General features: G+C 40.2%; 1 protein-coding gene across 7 annotated transcripts in view; it reads left to right on the plus strand.

Moving 5' to 3' along the window:
- The window catches only part of GRIA3 (glutamate ionotropic receptor AMPA type subunit 3), a 150,010-nt gene that overhangs the window by 59,982 nt on the left and 66,104 nt on the right, over positions 1 to 23,924 (plus strand). For all 7 annotated transcript variants that reach the window (XR_003993101.1, XM_030497151.1, XM_030497152.1 and 4 more), the window contains one exon: positions 7,889 to 8,076. Coding sequence is in view for 6 of the 7 variants with exons in the window: in XM_030497151.1 (XP_030353011.1) it covers positions 7,889 to 8,076 (188 nt within the window). In the remaining variant the exon portion in view is untranslated. The remainder of the gene's footprint in view (positions 1 to 7,888; positions 8,077 to 23,924) is intronic.

Below are 23,924 nucleotides of genomic sequence, written 5' to 3' on the forward strand. Positions count from 1 at the left end.
CTGAAACAATGAAGCTGGGCTAAAATTAAGGCAGAGGTACTTCAGGAGTTTTGCAGGCCTATGGAAGAGAGGAAGGAAATCCGTATCAGTGCCACCAGGAAGGCCAGCATTAGTGTTATATAGAGGACCAGACCTTTCGTTTCTGAAATAAAGTCTGTGTTCATTGCACCACCTCACTCAGATCAGCCAGTCAAGCCTCAAGAAAGGTAGTTCACAAACTTGTCTCATCCCTGAGAAGCAGCACACTGCTCCATTATTTATCAGGTGGCTTTTCGTTTCCTATTTTTCTCCAAGTCATCTGATAAGCCAAATATATCTCCTCAAAGTCAGTATTGTCACCAAAAGATGAGTTAAATTTTCCATGTCCTGCAGCATCTGCATGTGCTCTGATTTTGGTTTTTGTAAGCTTTCCGTTTGAGAACCAGCTTCACATGGAATGTTCTACAGTTGTTTTGCAGACAAGTTAGGCTTTCTTTTTCAGCCTCATAATTGCTAACTCTGTGATTCCTAATTAGAATCTTTTTGCTGAGATAAATATGTAAACACAATTAGATATGTATTTTTAACATGCAGTAATTAGCCTCATCAGTTGAGTGCTAGTCAACACATTGGGATTTTTGTTCTCTTTTAGTTTTTCAATTGCAGGTGAAGATTGTGAGTGATACCTACATGATGATGCCTTACACAACTTCATTCTTTTATGTATTTTCTTCCGTTGATTTCCACACATGTTGCAAACAGAAAAATTACATGGCATCTTTCCTTTTCAACTACGAAGAGAACCTGTGAGTCTTCCAAATGTGCCTGAATTTAGGACAGTCTAAGGCCAAAGCATCTTACTTAGAACTCACTATGGTCAACTTCATGGCATGTAACATCAGGAGGATTATGGCTGGCATATTTTCTGTCCATTGTGGCTAGCTCTAGTTTCTTCAGTAACCAGTGAACAGGAGTAGTTAGAAAACCTACCTTTGATGGTCTGAAGGAAGTGGTAATACCTGTGTATCTTGGTTTGTTCTTTTTTACCAAAAGAAATTACTCAGATTATATCATTCAAATGCTCTTCAGCAGTAGGCTGGTCTGTTGCAAGCAGCAGGGCTTGGTGTGGACTCCTTCCAGCTTGCTCCATACAAGAGGCAGCATGTGAGGCTGCAAAACAGTGTGGTCATGGGATAGAAGTGCTCAAAGGTGAATAGAAGGGAAAGAAGCTGCTACAGAAGGCTGCATCCAGGCAAGGCTATGATATCGTACTACGGTTATGGTGTTAGTTTCCCAATACCAGCAGGATGCAGAGCTGTACTCAGCTAATGGTTTATTTTGATTTTGCTGATGTCACTTGGAGCATGTCCTTGCTGGAGAATTCAGGGCACCCAGCAAAATTGGTGTTGGGCAGGAATATCATTGGAATTGAACTCCTTGGATTTGCATCCCACTGTATATGTAACTGCATATGCTTGCTGCGTAGTTTTAGGTTTTCAGCTCTGCTGGGCAGACTGAACTTAGTGTAGAGCTTCACAGATGAAATCTCTCTATACTTAAGCAGTTTAATTTTTTATTTTTTTTTAATTCATATTTCCTAAAGCTTGGAAGTTAATTACTTTTAGTATTAATGTAGCTTTATAGTTTTGCCATTTGCATGTAACAAAGTTTTCCCTTTGGGAGGACTCTCCACTACTCCTAGGCCCCTATATCCCAGATCTCAGCATTCCCTGATGACAGAATGCCCTCACTGCTACCTCTGTCAGCTTTCTGATAGCATCAGTATCAAGAGTTCTTAATAATAAGTACACAGAGGATACTCTACAGCCCATGCCCACTGAACAACACAATGCTCTTCACCTTCTGTCACTTTTCAGAATACATTATTCCTTTTCCGATTTCCTATGCTAGTTCTTCTGCCTTCTCTGCACAATTGTTTACCTGTTTTATTTTCCTCAAGCAGAACATACTCTGGTTTTAAAGTGTTCTCATCTCATCTGTTTAGTTACCCATCTGCATCCAGAAGCTATAATCACACAATTGTTATTCCCTTGGAAATTATTTAAATAAATATTTGCACAGCAAAGCTGAAACTAGAACACAGTTCTTTCGATAAACTTTGGATCATATTGTTGTATTGAGGTATACCTATCTGTCCTACACTTGCCCACATCGTTGTGAAAGTCATATGAGTAAGTCCCTTTATGGAAGCGACAGCATTGCTTACGGCATCTTTATGTCTGCCCTTGGTTATTGTACTCTTTGATCTCTTACTACATTACTCATTTTACACTGGCGCAGCTTCATTCAAAAACACTGGAGTTGCACTGACCTAAAACTTGAGTAAAATGAGGGGTGAGTTAGATGCAAGGTTGTTATGAAAGAACAGATCAAGGTGAAATGCATACAGAAAGAGCCATTCTAAAAAGAAAAAAAAGGTCTTTTACTTGTATTGAGCAGATCTGAATTCCTCCGTGTTTAGCTGTGTCCCATCATGAGCAAATGTGGACTACACAATTCCTGTAAATCCTCCCTCAGAGCCAGGCAAGCTCACATTTACTCAACCAAGCTGATGTACCTATTTGTGTAGATTTCACTGTTTATGGAGGCAGGTTGCAATAATGTAATATATGTGCAGGGGAAACTAGAGGTTTACTGAATAGAAAAAGCAGAAGAAAAAAAAAATCACATTAGAATGTGTTTGCTACTTGGTCTAAAAGGTTGTCTGTTACCAGAACAGCAGAGTGTAACACTTCACGTGCTGGTTACCACATACGTGTGATCAGGTCAGGAGCAGATGGAATGCAGTTGTTTTAATTTAATAATTTGAACTTACATGTGTTAAACTGGTAGAGCACTTCAGTGTACTAGTCATTTGTTGCATCTCTTACTGGTGACTAATTTAGTAGCTTGTTCCTTGCTTCTTCCCATACTATAAGAATGTTAAGCAGACACAAGTGATATAAAGCATACTTGCCTAACTGACATGTTTGGATTTTGAATGATGGGGAGTGTTTTGGGTTGGCTAGTTGTTTTTTACTCACGCCTAACGTGTTGATCTGTTTGCTAGGCTCAGTGCCAAACACACAGAATATCCAAGAATTTCTCAACTTAAGACCTCTGGTACGCTTGAAATGTAAGCTGGCATTGTAGAATTTGTATTTGTCTTGAGGAAGCACTTGCCTCGATGGCCTCGTTTTCGGTCCGTTCACTGTGCCCTTGTCAACCACGGCTCCTCACTTAAATCCCAGAAGTTCACTCATAGGCCAGAAGCTTAGTTCTTCATATCGTGTCCCAGATGCATAGTTCAAAACACAAGTATTCAGATCAGAGCTGATGTTCATTCAGCTTGCACAAGCATGGTGCATGCCAAGAAAATATACCCCTCAAAGATCTTTGGCACTCAGCAAGGCAAAAGAAAGAGGGACTTCAAGGAAATGCTATTTCTTTTCTAATAGGAGGCTACAGTCCAAAATCTTATCAGGAACATTCAGGAAAAGAGTGATTTACATAGGTGGTAATTTTTTCTCAGTAAGTACTTTGGTGCCAGCTCTAAGGGCTCATGTGATGCTACAGATGTTCCAGTGTGGTCATTTACTCTTGACACATTAATGATTGCTGTTACTTAAACAAGAGTAAGTTAGGTGGTGTAGTACGTAGAATTTCATATGGTTGAGCATACTGGTCAGATGCATTTTGCTTGCATGGGTATGGGAAAAGTTTCATGAGCTTTCGTGGATGCAAAAGAGTGAAATGTCCTCTTCACCTGTGTTAGTAGGGTCAGTTGAGAGATGCTTATATCAAAGGGAAGATCTGAAAGATTGAGGTACAGGCTTTGCTTCCCTGGCAGAAGTATGAAGATAACTGGGTGAATTTGTGTCTTTGTCTAGCTGCAGGGAGGGCTGCCTAGAATGTAATTCTGTCTGGGTTGTTTAAAGTACAGATATAGGATTGCAACAAATTACATTTTCCCTGCTCTGAGGGAAATTTTTACTGGATATTTTCCCTCTTTGCAAGCTTCAGTCAGCAAATCTCAAAATACTTGCTTCAGCTCACTGAGAGGTAACCTGGGCACTTGTTTTGTTCTAGTTTTATTACTATATCTGCCTCCAGACCAGTCACTTTGCAGACTGTTCAGAATGAGGGTTAGCTCTTTTAAATCATCAATATCTTGAGAATAAGCCAGACAATGACACATTTGAATGCTAAGGCCAGGATTATCTAAGCTTTTAGTCGGTGCAGATCATATTGCCTTGTGAGATTGCAGGATCAAGATCACAGAGATCACAGGAGCAACCCCTCCCCAGTACATGGCTAAAAGGGACCAAATCGTAATATGGGTCTGTCTCATGACCTTGCAAGTACAGACATCACCATGGTGTGACCAGACATACCTGTAAATCAGTTATGCCAGCATGTTGATAACATGTAGTTATCAACAGTGAAGGGATGTGATGCCATCAGATGAGCTAGCCTCAGAAGCAGTGCTTCCAGGAAAATGCATGCCTTCCATCCTGCTGCTTTTTCACATCCAAGGTATGACTTTAAAAAAACAGGTAGAAAGATCAGATTGGGGTCTGAATGAATTTTTTCCGTGGTCTGTATTTGCGTTATTGACTACAGAATGAACAACCTTTGAATTTTAGTAGTGGTATTGTGAACCTGTTTTGGGATGATCTCATTGCTGTCATCTTCTGGGAGGATGTCAGTTTTTCTTGCCATATCTAACATTTTTTGGCTTCACTGAGTAGTATAAACTGGCAACAATAGTAATGAAAGCCCTCTTCACAGACCTGTGGTGAATTACAAGTCTTTTAGTCTTTAGGGCCGATGCAGACCATAGAAGGACTACAAAATAGAGATAGTTGCCATGGCTGGCTGGTTTCCTTTAGGGTGAGTCGGGTGAGAGGTACCCAGGAGAATTCAGCACCTCCAGGGTGCTTAGGGGCAAGCATCTCCTGTAGAGCATTCGCACAGTGTGTTTACTGGGGGATAGGGAACGGAAAAGCTTCATGTGAAGGTCTGGTCACTGACGTGCATAGAATAGGGAAAATAATGCCCTCATTCCTTACTTAGGCAGTGCCCCCAAACTGTCACAGCTTGCATTGTTATGCTAAGAAGAAAGAAAAATGCACATTTGAAGATAAAATGGTCCTTTTATTTAAACAATCACACTACTTATGTAACAGCTCTCTTAATGGTAGCGTACATCTGGAGCCTGGAACATGTTGTTTACAGAAATACCACATAATGGGTAGTGATGTAAAAGGTGCTAAATGGCGCTGAAGGCAACAGGCATGGAGAGAGATCAGAGGTTGGGAACAGGGAACACGTGCTTGCAAAAATGAAAGTGTGCTGCCTTCCTGAGAGCAGGAGGTTTCGAATGGGCTTTGTAAAGGTTGTCAGAGGACTGGCCTAACCGGTAGGAAGGGCAAACAGTACTTCTCAAAGTGAGGACAGGAGGGAGCGAGCTCAAGGGAGGTGAGCTAGCATAGCACAGTGACCACAGGGAAGATTCCAAGACCTGGCAAAGGTAGAGGGGACTGTCACTGTAAAGACTTGGTGTGACAAGGAGCAACAGAAGGTAGAGAAGACAGAGATGATGAAGCTCTGGAACTTTGTCACAGTAAGATAGCTGTAATTGTATTTTCATGTCTAGGAGAAAGGCTGCTGAGTAACTTTGCCCTTCTCTTTCTTGAAATGGTAACCACTAATGCACACGCACGCAAAAACACGCATGCTCACACCCACACAAACATGCAATTGCACAGAATTAGGAAAATCGCCCAGCTTTCTTCTGAGATATTCAAGGTTTGACAAAGTGAGCTCTGACTCAAACAGTTAACTGAAGCTGGGTACATGGCAGTAAACCGATGGCATCTGCTCTCTAGCATGTGTCTTTTCGCTCTTTCCTCAAGGCAATTCATAAGTTTTGTATGTGATATTAGCATAAAGTAGAGCTACAGATTTTTTTTGAAGTGTCATTTTTTTATAATACGTTGAACCATTTTGTTCAATTCAAAGTGAAAAAAATAGACTTATGGACTGTTTTCTGTTTACAGCAAGCTCAAGGTTCATGCTTAGACATTATATGAATGATGAAACAAAGTTGTAAATATTCATTACTTGGTGGAATCATATTTTTTTAAAAGCACATCTTTGTACACAAAGCATTTCTAAGTCCCCATTAGTGGTGTTTATGTTCCCACATCAGAATTCCTTGTTTGCAGTGAAACAAATATCTTAGGCTTGGATCTTCCTCCTACATGTAATGGGATCACAGTGCTGTCACAGGCATCACAGCCATTTTTGTAAAACATGATGTTAAGGAAGACTGAGTTCTTATGTAAATGCCTCTCTTTCAGTAGTCTCAGGGGAAAGAAGATGCCAGAAAGAATTCCCAGCCAGCATATGTATTAATTGTCACCACCTTTCATGGGATAGTAAAGTGCATTCATACAAAGACAAGCATTAAGAATCAAGGAGGCTGCACAGGTAAAGTGAGGGCATTTGAGTAAGACTTAAGGAAGTCACATGGTAAATTGTGATAATCTAACTGCAATCTAGAAAATCACGTTCGTTCCTTGTTTGTGTCTGTAATGAGGTAAGATGCTGCTCCTCTGGCTTCAGACAGCCACTACAGATTTACAACAGGCTATGGAAGATCACACTGCGGCACAATTCTCAGTTACCAATATACGTCTACAGTGATATCCAAGTTCGGAATAGCTATTGGTATAATTTGAAGCAGTGAACATGCTGTTCCTCTGTAGCTCAAACTCCTTTCAGTTTCAGAAACGTAGGGTCTGGTTATCACAGAGCACAATTGATTGTTGATCCTGTATGTTTATGTGTTTGTGCACTTTTCAAATCTGGCTATGGATAAGAAATCCATAGTATGACTAAATGATTGGATTGAAAGTTTTGCAAATAAATTATCTGGACAGAAACACAGTGCGCATGGATGCTTCTGTTGAAAGAAACTCCACTGGAAACCACTGTGTGTGCTTGAAGTAGATGACCTCTGTCTTTGATTGGCATCCACCCAGACTTGAAACAATTAGAACTATGAAAAAGTTTTAATTTCCTGAATCAAAATAGGTAATTCACCAAATTCCCAGATACATACTATAATAAAGGGATGCAAATCAATGTCTGATGACTCCTACCACCTTTCACTTAGGGACTTGACTTGAATTCTGTCTGCATGGCTATCCACAAGAAGTGAAAAGCTGTTTGCTTTTATGATTTCCCACTGTGCAATCTTTGGTTATTCTGTGCTGCTTCTCTCCTCTGTTGAGGCTGCTAAATGAGTTGGTATTACCTTAACGAAAGCATTCAAAGTGTGCTTAATGCTGCTAAACTCTATATTTAAAAACATTTTTTGAAATCAAGGTGAGTATCAGTAAAATATTCTCCTGTGGTTTGTGGCTCAATAGCCAGTGCAATGACTTAATTGGCATTCTTGTGCAGTGCTTGAATCTCTGCCAGTTAATGACCCATTGCTGCAGTCTGCACAGGCAAATTACCCCTTCTGTCCGGCCCTTCAAGCTGATGGTTTTTTGCCCAAGTAATGGCTGCAGGCTCCTATTCTCAGCTGGCACGCGCCCCAGCATGACCATAAACATCCCTGAGAGGATCATAATATGATATATTGGACAGATTCTGATACGCCTCACAGCAATATACCGCCAAGCAATTGTGCTGAAGTCAGTGACTTTGGCAGCGGTGTAGCTGAAAGAAGAAACTGGTCCCTCCGCTGTTGCTTTCTCAAGTAGTGAAGCATTTGAAGGCTGTTAGCTAGTCTGTGTCCCTTTGGATGATGCAAGTCATTGCGAACCCTTTGTCAAACATTCAAAACAGTTTTAGTTCTGTTTTTAAATAGTTGCACTGTCTCTTCCCCCTACAGGATTTTCCATTCTTCAGGCAATTATGGAAGCAGCAGTACAAAACAACTGGCAAGTGACAGCCAGATCTGTAGGAAGCATAAAAGATGTTCAAGAGTTCAGAAGAATTATAGAGGAGATGGACAGACGACAAGAAAAAAGATACTTAATTGACTGTGAAGTAGACAGAATCAACACCATTTTGGAACAGGTATATGCTTTTAGAAATTGTGATCTCTCTGTGACAGATATCCTTAATGTTTCCAGAACTGTCTATTTCTAGAGATTAATTAAATATCCATTGAGATGTGAATCCCAAAAACTAGCCGATTACCTAGTGAAATTAAAATGCCTCAGTGATGCTCACAGTTGATGGCAGCACTTACATGTAACCTACCAGGAAATGCCTCTGTGATATTTCTTCCCAAATGTTAATAATGAATTATTTTTAAGCAGGTTAAGAACCTAAAACCTCATCTGCTAGAGTAACATTACTGGCATCAGGGCTACCTGTAGGAATTCCAAGACAGGTGCAGTTTGTTAAGTGGAACATGAAACAAGAATTAAAAGCCAGTGAAGTAGTTTTGAATCATCTTAGAGAATTCCCAAATGGAAATACTGCTAATGAAAAATTCAGGTGGTAGTCCAAATGACTCATTAGCACTTTTTGGTACGTAAAGTCCTTCCCTCTGCACCGCCAGTTCTGTTGATAGGCTTAAATTGTAGATGATAGAGTCTAAATACTTTTGCTGGGGAAGATGTAGTTTTCGGTGACTGTTTTGCTATTGCATGACCTTCCAAGTGTTTGCTTTGCCCCAGGGGAATGGCCGTAATCTTTGGTATGACTTAAGTTTCTGCAGGGAAAGTCAGTAATGGTGGACCCCATGTTGATAGCTGAACAGTTAACTGGTTTTCAGCTTTTCCTTCCATTTCCTCTGCTTACCTTGTTATCTTCTCATAAAGTAGTTAAAAAAAAACCTTGCAAATATTTGTGGTGCTTAAATCCATCTGGCCAGTTTGCTCAAGGGAATGGCGAGTTGTCTTCTTTCTAGCCAACTGTGTTTGCCGATAGCGTACCATTGAGGGGCAAGATAACTCTGGATTTGCATATTTCAAATCTAGCATTTTATTGCAGTTTAGAAAGTCAAATTGGTGCTTTGTGTGGAGTCTAGAAAGTCTGCTCAGCTGAGGCAGTAGCCTCTGAGCATCTTAACAGCGTGCTGACTGCACAATTGCAGGTGGCTTTAAAGAGCTTTTCCACAGTGAGCAAAGGGAAGCCAAGACACTCTACCTGTTATGGCAGAGTACTGACAGACAGACTCTATCCCACAGAGTGTTGGCATAGGCTGCCTCAGCCCAGCTGGATTTCCTTTTCTTTCTCTTTTTTGGCTTCCTCAGGAGCACATCTTCAAATGTTCAACCTTCCCATCACCTTCTGGGAGTGATGCCTCCATCCAGAAAGGGGATTTGGTGTGGGGATGTGTGACACCTGCCATTTCATTTTCTCAGGGACAACAGCAGCATTTGCCAGTGACTCTGTATTGCAGAAGCCTGAATAGGACTTATTCAAGAACAAAAGTCATAGCAGAAATAAACAGACTGTAAACCACTAAACATTCTACACACGTGCTGAGTTTGCTATCAGACTTTTGGGCTCTTGGCCAGGCTGTTCAGCAAGCTTGTCAGTTCTTTACTCCAGAAACCGCGTATTGTGGCTTTGTGTTAGTGCTTGGGTTAAATAAGAGTGACCTCTTCTCCTGTGTCAGGCTGGTCAGTATGTGCAGTTCTCTTCCTTGGATGCCTTTTTCAACCAGTTCAAGCCAGGGTATTCCTCTCTTCCAAAAGTGTAGGCTTATCTTAAGACAGTTACTCATCTGAGGATTTTTTTTCAGAAACTCCAGATCCTGCTGGAATATTCTGTACCTTCCTCCAGCGACATACAGATATGTGAGTCAGTGACCTTGAGTATTCCATATGCCTTTAGCATCTGGCACATCTGTATGTCCCTGTATTTCCAGGATCTGAAACCTGTCATATGAAGTATTTCTCAGGGCTGGCTGATACCCAGGAAGGGATCTCTCCCAGCTCTCTCCCCTGGTATGTAAATGTAAGGAAGAGGAGAGAGGACACCTCAGCTCCTACTCTGTGTGGGTAGCCTGTTTTGTGCCAGATTTCAGTCTGCAGCACATCTGGTTTCATTTCGCATCCAGCGAATCTTGTGATGGGCCCTACATTGTGTCCTAGAGGTGGATACCCTGCCCAAATTACCTCTGGCCCTGTCTCTTCAGCTGCAGAGTAGGGGGAAGCAGAGAGACTAATAGCCATTCTGTTAGTTACCATCTGTTTATTCATTTGCCCTATAGTTCTATAACCACTGAGCATGTGAATCCATATCCCTCTTTGCGCAACAAAAGTATAGCCAATTTAATCATCTAGTGGCCTCTCAAGCATACAGATAGCAACACTTATGTCATGCAAAATTCATAAGCTCCCCACACTTTTTTTCCCTTGATGCTAAAATATTCCAGTATTTCTTCACAGATAGATATAAAATTTTGTTCTTATAAACAGAACATTTTCTTCTGAGAGCTAACAGTAAGCTTTAGCTTGTTCAACCATGTATTTAGAGACACGTTCTTGATTTAAGAAATATGTTTTTCTTATTCCCAAGGTAACAAGTTGTATTTCAGACTAGAGTGGCTTTATGTCCATTTAGAAGAAAATCTCCTGAAGGAAAATAAGGAGGAAGAAACTCCATTCAGGATCAAAATAATGAAACTTCACAAAAGACCTGTTTATTCCAGGCTGTATGTTTTTGTCAAAAGGACACTATCTCCAAACATAGTCATAAAGGTTAGGCTCCAAGGCAATGTCTGTTTTGAGCAGAGGCGTCTCACAAAGGAGAAGCAATATTACAATAGAGAATGCAGTCCCCAAAGTTTTACAGTGACGGTCAAACTGTCAAAGACTTCAGGTAAAGCACTCATGGGATTAAGAAGGGTAATCTGATTGCCTGAACTCTGTCCAGTGCAAGCACTGACTGTATCTTGACCCTTGAGTCTGAAATGTTGAGATTAGTAAGACAGTCTGCAGGTTTTCAGTGCAGCTACAGCCGCATCCCTCTGCAGAGCTGTTCAGATCTCAGAGGAGTGAGCTTACTGCACAACAGCTTTCACATTTGGAGTGTCGTAAGAATAAATACAAAACTGCAGTATTCAGTTGACCAATAGTCATTAAAAACAACAAGAAGGAAAAACGTAAGTGAAAAAATCAACACTGCTTTTGTGTAAGCCTCCTGGTTTATACGTTCCATTATGAACAGTCTGGTGTCGGTTTGCCTGTGTTCTCTGTAGCACATAAAAATATAACAACTGCCTATAAACACAGTGGGACACTTGAAGGAGGAGCAGAGCTTATGGGTAGCTTCTGCTTTGCTTATGAACTCCATTGATCCCATGTCCTCTGAAGGTACTGCCCTGCATGGAGCACAGCCTCCAGGGCAGTGTGCCCCTACTGTGTTCTCAGGGCTCAGGGACACTGCCATGTCACACCCTGATTTTTATCCTCTGTGTGGAGCTGTGCAGAGCAGAGGCTCCAAGAGAGTATTGGATATGTAAATGTTGTGTAATATCACTCAGAAACTGGTACAGTTCATTTGTACATTTCCAATGAACTAGAAACTTAAAATTTAGGACATTTCTTCATTAGGTGCCCATGAGTATTATTGAAACCAGGATCTAAAGCAGAATGAAAGGTCACTTGTTCCCTTCACATCCAGAGCATTTTAGCAGTTCACAGGTCTGTACAGGCGTGTGGGGAAGAAAGGGGAATTACTTAGGTCGGTCACCCTCAGGACCATAGGTAGTGGAAGGTAAGTAAGAAATGGGCATATGTCAAAAGTGATAGCTGTTACCTGCCTTAAAGGGCCTGCTCCTATCAGCTGTAAAGCTAATAAAAGCCTGGAGATGGATTGCTAAAGCAGAGAGAAGTAACATCTTGGGTTAATCTGTCCCACGTATAGCACATTTCACACATACCTGAGGAGAGAGTTTCTAGCTTGTAAATAGTCATGTCTCTCCAAAGCTTTCGTACAGGCTTCGTAAAGCAAGATAGGTTCCAAATGACAGGAATTTAACAAAGTAATAGTAATCCTGCAGAATGACTGAGGTAGTGGCACACAAAGCTTGAAAGTGTTCAGAAGACATTAAAGCACAGTTTTAAATGTATCTGATCTGTAATAATAATAATTAATACAAAATTTCTCACCATAAGTGTGCAAGCGGGTGTATGTAGAAGACTGCTGCCAAGCAACTCTGGTTTCCTATGCTAGAGGTGTATGAATCTGAAGTCACTCTTAGAGGGGTTTTTTTTTTCTGTGATAGTAGTGATTAATCATTTTCTGTTCTGTGATAATTCCTGGGATATAATGCACACACCTATGCACACACATGCATCTGCTTTTAATATGTTCCATCTTTTTACCACAACATTTGTAGTATGCTTTTTATGCAGTTACAGGCATATTTATATGGCAACCTCTGCATTGCCATTAAATGCAAAAAGAACCAAAATCTTTTCTCATTTAAACTGTTGCAAGTATAAAGTCAACCAATATCCTGGAGACAATATTTAAATTGATGCCACTGTGCTCACAGAGAGATTGTATTTGCGTTGAACTTCAGTTAATGGGTAGCTGTAAAAGCACAATTTGCTGTGTAGTTCGCCTTTTCTTTGCATCTTTTCAGTGTGCAGAAGTTGTATGTGTGTCTTTGCCCTTAGAAAGCCCTGTGAGGGTCCCACTCATTATTTACCCTGTGTCCACATCGTCTAAGCTGCTTCTGCAGCTGGCACTAATTGTCCTTGCTGACAGTGTCAGGAGAAGAGTTGAGCCTGAGGGCCACCATTTGCGATAGCCTCTCGCTCCCGCATTTAATGTACTTTGGAAGCAAATGTACACTCTGATGCTTCTCATGCCATACCTGGACCGTGGGGAGGAGATTTGGTCCTTCATTAGCCATACTGGTATTTTTCAAAGACAACATTCAGAAGTCTTTTAAAGATACAGAGTATTTGAGGGAAAGGGAGAACTGGCTAGAATTTGATCAATGTGTGATCTTTTGGGGCTTTTGTCCCACTGTATTTGTCTGTCTCCCCATCCCTAACAGCTCTGGGAATCTTTCTCACCTCTTCTAAGCCCCTGGCTGATTTTAAAATCCCTCAGTCACATCTCTTCCAGGTTTTAAAAATCAGTATTGTATAGAAGTTGCTTTGTTACAGTCCTAGCAGTTAATGTGGTTCTTTCTTCTCTATATAAAGGATAAACCGTTTCATCTTAGCAGACATTACCTTAGTTTCTGCATCTGTCTCTCAAATAGTTTAATGCTTGAAACTCTGCTTCTAACCAAAGGCTTTCCTTAATTAGTTTCCAAGGCAACCATCTTGGCAACAATTCAGATGAACCAACTGCAGGGAGAGGAAGGAAACACACTATCAAAATGAATAGTAATAGCACAATACGACTGTGCAAACAGGCGTTGTACATCACCAGAGACAGCGTGATAGTTCTGCTATCTCAAAAGTTCATTTACAAGGGAAGAATTCCTAACTCAGTAAACGAAAAGCCGCACAAGAGCGTATGTCTTTTTTCACAGCTGACTAAGCCAGGATTAATGGCTTTGGTGCGGTATGAATCATGGGTCTGGGGAAGGAAGAGAACCACTGGTGCTTTTCAGGGCCCTTCATGCGCCAAGGTGTTCCCAAGTGCATTTCATAGAGCACTGTTACACTGCAGTTCAAAAAGCAAGATTTTTGGAGTGGGGACCACCCCACTGGGCTTTTCTAGCCCAGATGCTGGCAGGGCAGTAGTAAGACATTAGCAACTGACAGGTACAGCCTTGCAGGGGGAAGTGCCTAAATATGAGGTCCCTAGATGTGATCCAGCGGTACCATGCATTTGTTCTGGGCTACAGATGGTTTTGGAGTAGGCCATAATGTGGCAAAATACCACCCCAGTCCAAATGACTCTCTGCTTGCAAGTACACATTTATACATTATTCCAATCTCTTATCCCACCTTCATAGAATTGTAGAATCATAGAAGGGTTTAGGTTGTAAGGGACCTTCAAGATCATCTTGTTCCAACCCCCCTGCCTTCATACCGTTGCAATTCTGCTGGCCCCTGTAGAGCAGATTAAAGGTACCAGGGACAGCTTGGGCTAAATTTATAAAGAAGGTCCTATAAGTTACCAGCTAAACCTCAAACACAAACTCCTCCCACAGTATTGAACCAGTACGACGGAAACCAGCATAACAGTTTTAGAGGAAGTTAATGTTCCCAGGCTTAAAAAAAGCCCGTGTTACTAAATTCATTTGTGTCATACCGTGGATATGCATGTGTAGGTATAATGCTGTATGTACTACTGGAAGCTCATTCTTCCAAAACGTGTAGTGAATAAAATTATTGACAATATGCATAGACCCTTAAAAATACCCTGAGTATCTTCTATCCTGGGAGAATGCATGTAAAGAATCAGAAAAGAAAAATATTGCTGTAACTTTATTACCTCATATGAGTAAAATGGCCTCCCCTGCTGCATAGACTAAGTCTAGTAAAAATAAATTAGCTCTTTGTAATCTTTTTCAGTTCATGGTTTATGCACCAAGTTATACAGGGAATATTGCAGACTGCTGTTTATAGTGAAGCAGAATAAACCTTTCAAACTCTTTCAAAGCATTGAAAAGAGCAAATTGAATGCAATTCTAGGCACAGTAAAATTCCATTTATAATAAAAAAATACAAGAAAAAATAACCTTGATTTTCCTAGAGGAAGTTGGACTGATTTTTTTTTTTCCTTAATTTCATAGAGCATTTAAAAAGGAAAGGATATGCTCAAAAGGGAAAAAAAAAAGAATGGCTCCTATTCAGTATTTTTTGGTCTGCTTGAAGGCAGTGCTCTGCAGTACAAAACCCCTTCCAAAAGATTCTCATGTGAGCATTGGGACTGAATTACTGCGACACTTCTGGGTTATATCCAAATAATAGTTTGAAGTGATCCTGACATGCAGTAATGGTTTATATAAGCAGAATTCTGTTTCCAAGGACTCTTGTTCAATTCCAGGGAATAATGATGGGATTTTACTCTGACATGCTGATGGGAGATACGGAGAAAATGGAAAATGTATGTATTTTTAAAATTAAAACTCTGTGCCTCAGTTTACCTAATTTTTTTCTCTCTTCCTCCATTGGATATGCATCCTTTTATATTTTGAGCAGCTAAGACTGAAGGAGTTTCATTTACCCTGTGAGATATGAGAAGAAGAAATGAGCATTGTTTATGTTTGTCTGTGAGTCCAGGAGTGTACTCTTAGGAATGTACAACATGCAGTTTCGTGGTATTGAAAACCAAAAGGGACAGTTAAATATCATCTCCTGTGTCACAGATATTAGGCAAATGTTGCAAAGATCACTAAAGAACTGCTTGTTAGTGATGTGGATATACCTTCAAACTGCATGACGTGCTGAAGCAATATGTGCTTGCTGCAGAAGGTTTGGAAAACCAAGAATAAATGCAAGATTACTATTATTAATAGTTTCTGTGAAAGTTACTTTAAGTGTTGTGAAACTTAGCGAAGGATGCTAGTCTGGAAGTCGGTATTGATAGTGTTGATTTTGCTATATCTGATGTGGACTTGTAGGTTTACGATGAGAGCATCCACAACTGCCGAGAAGCAAGGAGGCAGCATAAGTAAAGAGAGCGTATGTGAAGTTGGAAATGAGGTTGTTACTGCGATGAGACCATGTCACATGGGACAGGAGCTGGATGCATTGTAGATTGAGGGAAATTTGACAATGAATGTTTCTAGGGAAAGGCAGTCAGCTCTAACAAGATGCAAGTTTCTGAGTTAAGAATTGACTAATAGTGGTGTCTTTTGAAAAGGTGGTTGCATCTCAGTAAAAAACATGTGATGGTTACTGAGAAGCTTACCCACTTGATCAGTTAACATAAATTCCTGTTCTTTTGGGCTCTCTAGAGTATCAGAGCAGAGATAGCAATGGTACCTGTTTGCTCTCAGGTTAGCAATACCTCATGTCTCTGCTGAAAGATGGTGAATTGAGGCTTACGTAGCAAAAGATGTATTTCCAGAGGGCCTTGACTAATGAACAAGGGTTGGACCTTGATGGATCAGATGCAAGATAGATGAGTACTATAGAATTTGCCAGAAGCCGTTGGAAGACAGAATACAGTGAAGATCTTTCTCTGTGTACCTTTTCTATCAGCTAATACAAATTTCAGTTTCCCTGCACTCTTTGGAAGATCCATGTGGAGAAACTGAAGTTGCGAAGTCCCAAATTACCGAATCAGTTATCTTCAAAGAAGTTATTCAAGCTTTGATGACAACAGTGCCTCAAAAAGCTTCAGACCCAAGTGATTTTTGAACACAATACCAACAATTTGTGTCAGATCAGAGCACATAAACCAAATCCCTTGATGTCATGGTTGCTGACCTTATAGTACTGTCTGGCCTGAGAAGGGTTATAGTTAAGAAAGAGGGAGGAAGCCAGAACACTGAACCAGTAGATCTAGAGGATTACACCAATGAGGAGAGTACTGTAGCATGGTTTGTCAGTGTTGAATTAAAGCAGTTCTGGCACTCAACACAGAAAGCTTACTGTGATTTGAAATTTCCTGTACACATTCGATTTTGTGGTTGTTTTCTGTGAGATCTGAAGTCTCTGTATGAAATTTCAGGTGAGTTTTGAACTTAAAAGATTTCACAGAGACTTGAGAAGATACTGGAACCTCTATGAAGTTACCTTGGATGTAAAATCACTCCATTATGAATATTTTTCACGGGAGGAAGTTCTCAATGAATATGCTAGAGCTGTGTAGACAATTAAAATATAATCTTCTTCCTAAAATGCCCTATGTGTGAAATCACTGCTGCAGAGTAACACGTTTAATGAAGTCATTTACTTCCTGTAAATACAACTGCAAAAATTCCTCCAGAACACAACTGGTTTGTTACTTTATTAATCTCACTCAAGAAGCTGAAGAATTCACTAGTTAAAAATATCTACAACGCATCTCTTCAAGGAAGCTCTATGGGAACAGGTATCTTCTCTTGAGAATATCTTGGCAAAATAAGGGGCAAAGGTCTTGGCAATTTTGAGTATCCCTTTCATATGCTACAAAGAATTTGCTATGATTGTAAAACCCCCCATATCTGATTGTGTTTTTAATGACATAGCTTCAAGCGATGAAGGGTAGCATAAGTTTTGATTGATTTTCACGTGAAGGTCTTTGTATTGAAGGACATAGCTTGTCAAGAGAGATGCAGTCCTGAGTGATATAACTCTGTTCTCATCTGTCTAAACAAAGAAGAGATTTTAATATAAAGGAAAGTTTATTTAGTGAACTATGTTTGGCTTAAAGAGTAAATAATTGTGATTATGAATGTCAGTTACCAGGGATCATAAAGCTCTTCATAGCAGTGTTCTCTAGGGTCTGATGTTTTGCAGTAGAATACGTCCTTTAACAATAACTGTGCCAACAGATTAGGAAATCTGACAATATTGCTAAATCACAGCAAGGAAAATGAATTTAGGAAAATAGTTTCAGGGCACGGAAAAACTTTGCTATCACACTGGAGGAAATTAGGAGAAAGTGTCATGCCCTCAGAACCTATGTTGCAGTTTGTAATTTTTTTTTTTTTTAAGTAATTTCTAGAGTAACCTTTCGTGCACAAATTAAATGTGTATTCCACTACACAATCTTCAATCTGCAAATGTCACATTAGTTATGGGAAAAGAAAGTTTAGCCATATGGAGGGAGAACGAAGTACAGTACAGCTTTCAGATGTTGCATTTAATTACCCTCCAAGGAGTAACCTGCATAACCACCATCTATCTGGAGATGGCCTAAAAGTAAAATTTCACTATTGATGTGACTGTCATCAAGAAGAGAGGCAAAGGAGAGAAGGGCACAAGAAGAGGACAGAGAGGAAAGAACTTTAATAATATGCTCCAGAGGCATCTCAGATCCCTGCTTCTGCCATGCGTATTTTTGTCTCCTCCTAGGAGATTCCTGTTCTCTAAGAGGTTATCTCCCATGAGAGATACATTGTGGAAGAGCCAAAAGCTGTCTGAAGAATGTGTTATAAGCCTAAACAAATTATCTTGATACTGTGCTGTAGAGGAAAGTAGGATTTTGGTTACGTCATAAATATCTAAGGTTGCATGGAAGTAGAATTCTTAGGTACATATACTGCACAAAAATACAAAATCCAGCAATTAAAACTGAGTATGGATTTCCGACATTCCCTAAAGGACATGAAACCTCTGAAATGGTGGATTAATTAATCTCAACTGTATATGCAGTTATTTTTATCAACAACAAATAGTACATGTGTGGAATCTTCATTTTAGTATTTAATATTTAACTGAAATGTCATATAGTACTCATCCTTCATATAAATTAAATCATTGTTTGCTGCATATTTTACAGCATCACAATCCCTGGTGACCAGATTCCCATCCCATTAATACTAAGTGAAGAAATAAATCACCTTCCCTGGGTTTGCACTACAATTACAATCATGACAGTTTTACCGTTTGTATGAGGGAAGCTGCTTCTACTGAATGTGGATGGCTTTATTTCCATGAAATTAAAGGCAGGAAAAGTATCACATATTTGGCTGTGGCAGACCACCACTACCTGTGACATATCTTTTGCCACCACAGGATTGCAGTTCCTTTGGAACTTCCTGTGTTGGTGCTGGTGTTGGTGTGATAGAGACAAAATCATGACACCAAAAAAAACTACGTTTTATAAATTTCACTGAGGAAAGATTGAGCCTTGTCTAGTGTTTATAATCCTCAAAGGGAACTCTCTTTCGGGAGGAGCATGTGTCTAAGTTGGAAAGCAGGGGAGTGGGCTCTGCAGACTTACTGTAAAATGGATCTGCTGTGGTTACAAGGCATCTTATTTTTACTGTGGCGTCTGGTTAGATGAGGAAAATCCTATTCACATTTCAGGAGAGCTTTTATTTACTATTCTCCCCCTATTTATCCTATCCCTATCTGGAAAATTTACATGACAAGGGGTGACCTGTGCAAAGTAAACCTAGTGAGGAATGATTATGTATGGCTGTCAAATGCTATTACACCTTTGCTCACATGGTAACACTGTGGAAGGTAACTAACTGCATTGCTGTCGACAGCGCACTAACCCGAGAGAACTGAAATGTGGTGCCTGCAAGGACCATGGGCAGCTCCCCCACTGCAGCAAGGGTCTACAGGAGTGGGAGGGAGGCCAGGGAGAGAATGCTGTTTTCCAGCTGAAGGGTTGCTTCAATTTCTCCTTCTGTTGAGTGGTAGAAACAGAGGAGACGCAGTACATTCCAGATGCCACTCAAGATAAGCAAGACATCCTTGCTGCCATACTGACAAGAACTTTTTGGGCCTTGACTTTAGCTTTTATTGAACTGATTGGCTTGTCACCCTAATACTCTGTTCATCTGCCTTCTTAAGCATGCCCTGAAGACCGTATTAGCTGGTGATGCTGGTCCAATAGCATATTGCATCACAGGGCACAACTTTTCAATCATTCAATCCAATATCAGGTAGGAGCTGCTCAGATCTGAGATAAGCTTTAAGTAACTCCATCCTTAGAACAGAAATTATATCAATAGGGATAGAAACTAGAGAACACCTGACCTGATACCCGGGGCAGAAGACAGTGTGCTCCACAATAGTTCAGATTTGCCAGACATTTGTTGCTGTCCTTGATGTGCATGCCGCTCCCACAATGACAGCTGATCCTGACAAAGCTGTTGAAATTTCTTTAGTCCTGAGTCCACTTGTCTGTTTTACTTGTTTGCCCCGAAAGAAAAAATCATGCCATCACTTCTGGCATTCACACACTTATGACACTGAAGGTAAAGGTGTCATAATTGTATTCATATGGCAAGTTATAAAGGCACAGTACTGCTCAACTGGAGGAAGCTAAGCTCTCCTGTCCACAGAAGCATACATGTATACTTAAAAATACACATTAACTTCAAGAATTTGTTATGTGGGCTTTTTCCAAAAGTGGAACCCGAATTAATGCATGAATAACCTTGACAAATATAACAAAATCCTTTTTTACTCTGAGCTTACAGGAAATCTTTTTTTCTTGCTGTCTTTTTAAAATGTAGGAAAGAAGAGTTCTAGAGTTAAACTGCCTTATTGTTCCCAGGTATGGTTGAAATGGAAAGACAGATTACAGCAGGTCAGATCTTTGCCTGTCATTTCGTTTAAGTGGCATACTTCTGCCACTTGTCAGGTATGAAAAGCATAGTAAAAATCTTTAGCCCTTCTTTGTGGCAATACTGTCTGTCAGCATCAGTATTTTATGTTATGGAAAGATCTAGTGGACTCATAAAATATCAGGGGTTTCAGCTGTAGAGGAGGTAGTCTGTACTTCTATGATCTTTTTTTCTTTCTTTTTTCATTTGTAAATAAAGGATGATAACTGATTAAACAGATTAAACAGACCAGATGGCAATGGATTCAAATGAAGGGAAGATGAGCTTCATGAGTATTAAATGGACATGGTAATTTTCTTTTCACTGCTGCCAAAATCATGATAGCTACTTCCCTAGGTGAAAGTGCAGGCATATCCTCTTAGCTTGTATTTTTCAATGACTTTTTAAAATCAAAGCCCACACAGGCAGTAAGGTGGATTTAAGAGTGACTGAACTGCTGGGCTTAGAGGGTTGTGATCAGCAACACAAAGGCCAGCTGGAGGCTAGTTACTGTTTGGAGTACCCTAAGGGTGCTGGGCTAATACTGTTTAACCTCTCCATTAATGATCTGAAGGTTATGGGATGGAGCGCACTCTCAGCAAGTTTGCAGATACCAAATAAGGAGGAGTGTTTCAAACACCAGGTGCTTGTGCTGCAATACTTTTGCAGGTTGGTGAAGTGGACAGAGAGGAACCTCATGAAGTTCAACAAAGGGAAATGTAAAGCCCTGTACTTGGGGAAGAATAATCCATGCACCGGTACAGAGTGGATAGAGGCTTCCTGGCTGTAAAGCAGCTCTGCAAAGAAGGATCTTGGGGTTCTGGCATACAAATTGAGCACAAGCCAGCACTGCGCTCTCACAGCAAGGCGGCCAACAGCATCCTGGGCTGCATAGATTAATGTGGTCAGCAGGTCAATAGAGGTGATTCTTCCCCTCTACTCAGCACTGGTGAAGCTGCATCTGAAGCACCATGTAAAGTTCTGTGCTCATTAATATAGGAAAGACATAGGCATCCTGGAGCAAGTCCGGTGAACGGCCCCCATGACAATCAAGGGACTGGAGCATCTGACATACAAGGAAAGGCTGAGAGAACTTGGGTGGCATAGCCTGGAGAGGAGAAAGCTCATGGAGGGTATCAATAATGTCTGCATATATCTGATGGGAAAGAATGAAAAAGATAGAGCCAGACTCTTCCCAGAGAGTCTCACTGGGCGTCAGTCTCTGTGGTGCCCAGTGGCAAGATGAGGTGAGAGCACAAACTGAAATGCAGGAAATTCTGTTTAAACATAAGGAACATCATTTTTACTGTGAGGGTGGTCAGACACTGAAACAGGCTCCCCAGAGAGCTTGTGGAATCTCTGTCTTTGGGGATATTCAAGACTTGACTGGACACAGGCCTGAGCAGCCTGCCTTAGCTGTCCCTGCTTTAAGCTAGGGAGTTGGAATAGACAATCTCTAGAGTCCCCTGACAACCTCCCCTGTTCTGTGATTTCCTCCATCCATGAAAGAAAAATTAGCTTTCCTTTTTATGAGTCAGAGACAAACCATTGAGATTTTTAAGGCAAAATATGACTACTCTGTCGCACCTGACAAACTTGTGCTGTTCTTCCATCGCTTCATTTCTTTTGAGCCCACAGAGTCTTGTCTTTCATTAACCCATTCTTTCTTTGCCTCTGGTGTGTTGCTACTGTTCACTTACACACTCTGTTCTTACCATTCTAGTTCCTTGTCAAGTCCTTGGAAGTATATTCCAGCAAAACCCTCAGGTCTGTCTCCATTGCTACTGTTTAAAACAGCTTCCCTGCCTTGACTTTCATCTAAGAGTTCGCCAGTCTCCTTGTAATGTGCCCTTCACCCTTAACTCCAACATTGAATTTGCATGGCAAAAAAATCCAGATCCATGTTCTAGACTAGGAACTTGCTGTATTTGTAATTTGAGTAGAGAATAAGTCAAAAGATAACGGAGTAATGGTGAGGTTAGTATTAAAGTTATTTTGCTTCATGTTCACTGTCCTTCCCCTTAGGTGTTATGTAGCCTTTGAACTACATCATGAGCAAATCGTCATTATTGCTTTAGAAATCTCACAATGGTCTATGCCAATTTAGTATTAGCCAGTTAATCTCTATAATGCTATCTTCCGAAAATGTAAGAATAATATTAAAGCTAAGGCAAAAAATTGTAGCTGCCTATTTATTATCATGATGACTGATGCAGTGGAAGCCAAGATGTCTTTATGCTTTCATTCAAAAAATAACTTCCCCAGGCAAATGAAACACTAAAATTGGCAATGCTGACTTAATCTCTCAAATCTGGCATATAGGTCTATACTTCCAGTAAGCCTGGTGCTGGCCAGCAGGTTCTACTTTTATTTTAAAAGTAGATTCATTTTAATTATGTTCCCCCTAGTTTTTCTCTTAATTAATTGGAAATATCTGAAGAGTTAATTAAAAATACAAACCTTATTTGATTCTATATCAAACCTGACATTATGATCTTTTTATCTACAAGGCAAGAATTATGTGGGATCAGAAGTCTGAATTATTCATGATAGTTTCCAGCCATTTTTTCCATCCTCTTTTGTTCAGTATAAAATCTTACAAGCTTTTCTTTCAGTCAAGGTGAAAGCAATATTAAGTCTTGGAAAAGAAGCGTACCAAAGACATGTAGCTCTGTGAAATCCTTGTCCTGTAATCCTGGCTTTCTATTCACCATGACTATTCAATATCCCACTTTCTATATAAGCTTCATGATATATCAGCAGTTGATGAGATTTATTTCTTATACTCCTGTTTTCCTTCTTCATAAAAAAGCTTTATCCATCTCTTCACTTCTGTAGGAGTAGCACTGATGTCTGTGATTGTGTCTGCTGGGCTCACTAACTCAGCTTTCCATTCAGGATACTGGACAGTTGGTAGAGGGTGGACAGTGAGGGAGGAGGAAAGCTGTACTTGTTAAAATTTAGGACAGCATGTGTAGTGAATTTTAATAATGTTGTTAAGATCCAGTTAAATACTTATGAACTAACATGGTTGATTTTGTGAGTAGAAATACTGGCAGGTCACTTCTGAAAGATGCTTTATGAATTAAAGCTTGACTGTTGTACGTTGGACCTTAAGGGACTAAACAGAATTATTTCTGGTCATTCTGGAGACATGATAACAGATGAGATGGAAGTTGAGTCTGATCTATACTAATGAGTCCTACATTTCCTGTTTGCAGTATTGCTCCTGATGGCTGTAGCAGCTCCATGTATGTTTTTCTTACAGTCTCTGCCTTCATCTGTCATGGTATTTTTCTCTTAAACAAGCACATTTCTAAAGAGAAATGTAAAAACTTTCTTATTTGTTATTCAGGTTAAAAGGACAAAGTATTGTTTTTAAATTCTTTGTCTCTAACCTTTTAAAAGTAAATCACTGCATTTAAGGTGAAATTAGAATGTACAGAGAATTCAGTTTGCAAATAGCATGTGCACCAGATGATCTGAAGGAAGCCTGCACGTTTCCATAGAAAACAAATGTGAGTGCAGGAAAAGCAGATGCTTTCTACCAACAGAGTGTACATACAGTTCTCAAGAGGACCTGAACAGCAATTTCTTTTCATATTGCTGGAAGTATGCAAATTTCTGCAGAATTAAATGTGTCTTTAAAAGAAATGGCATCTGTTAAGGACAAGACAACCCAAAGTTGGGAACTTAATAATATAATCAAGAACTTCAACAGGTTCAGCAGTATATATAAAGTCAATGACTCAAATGTCACCTGTTTTTAGCA

Source organism: Strigops habroptila, chromosome 9, assembly GCF_004027225.2.
Source record: "Strigops habroptila isolate Jane chromosome 9, bStrHab1.2.pri, whole genome shotgun sequence".
NCBI lineage: Eukaryota > Metazoa > Chordata > Aves > Psittaciformes > Psittacidae > Strigops > Strigops habroptila.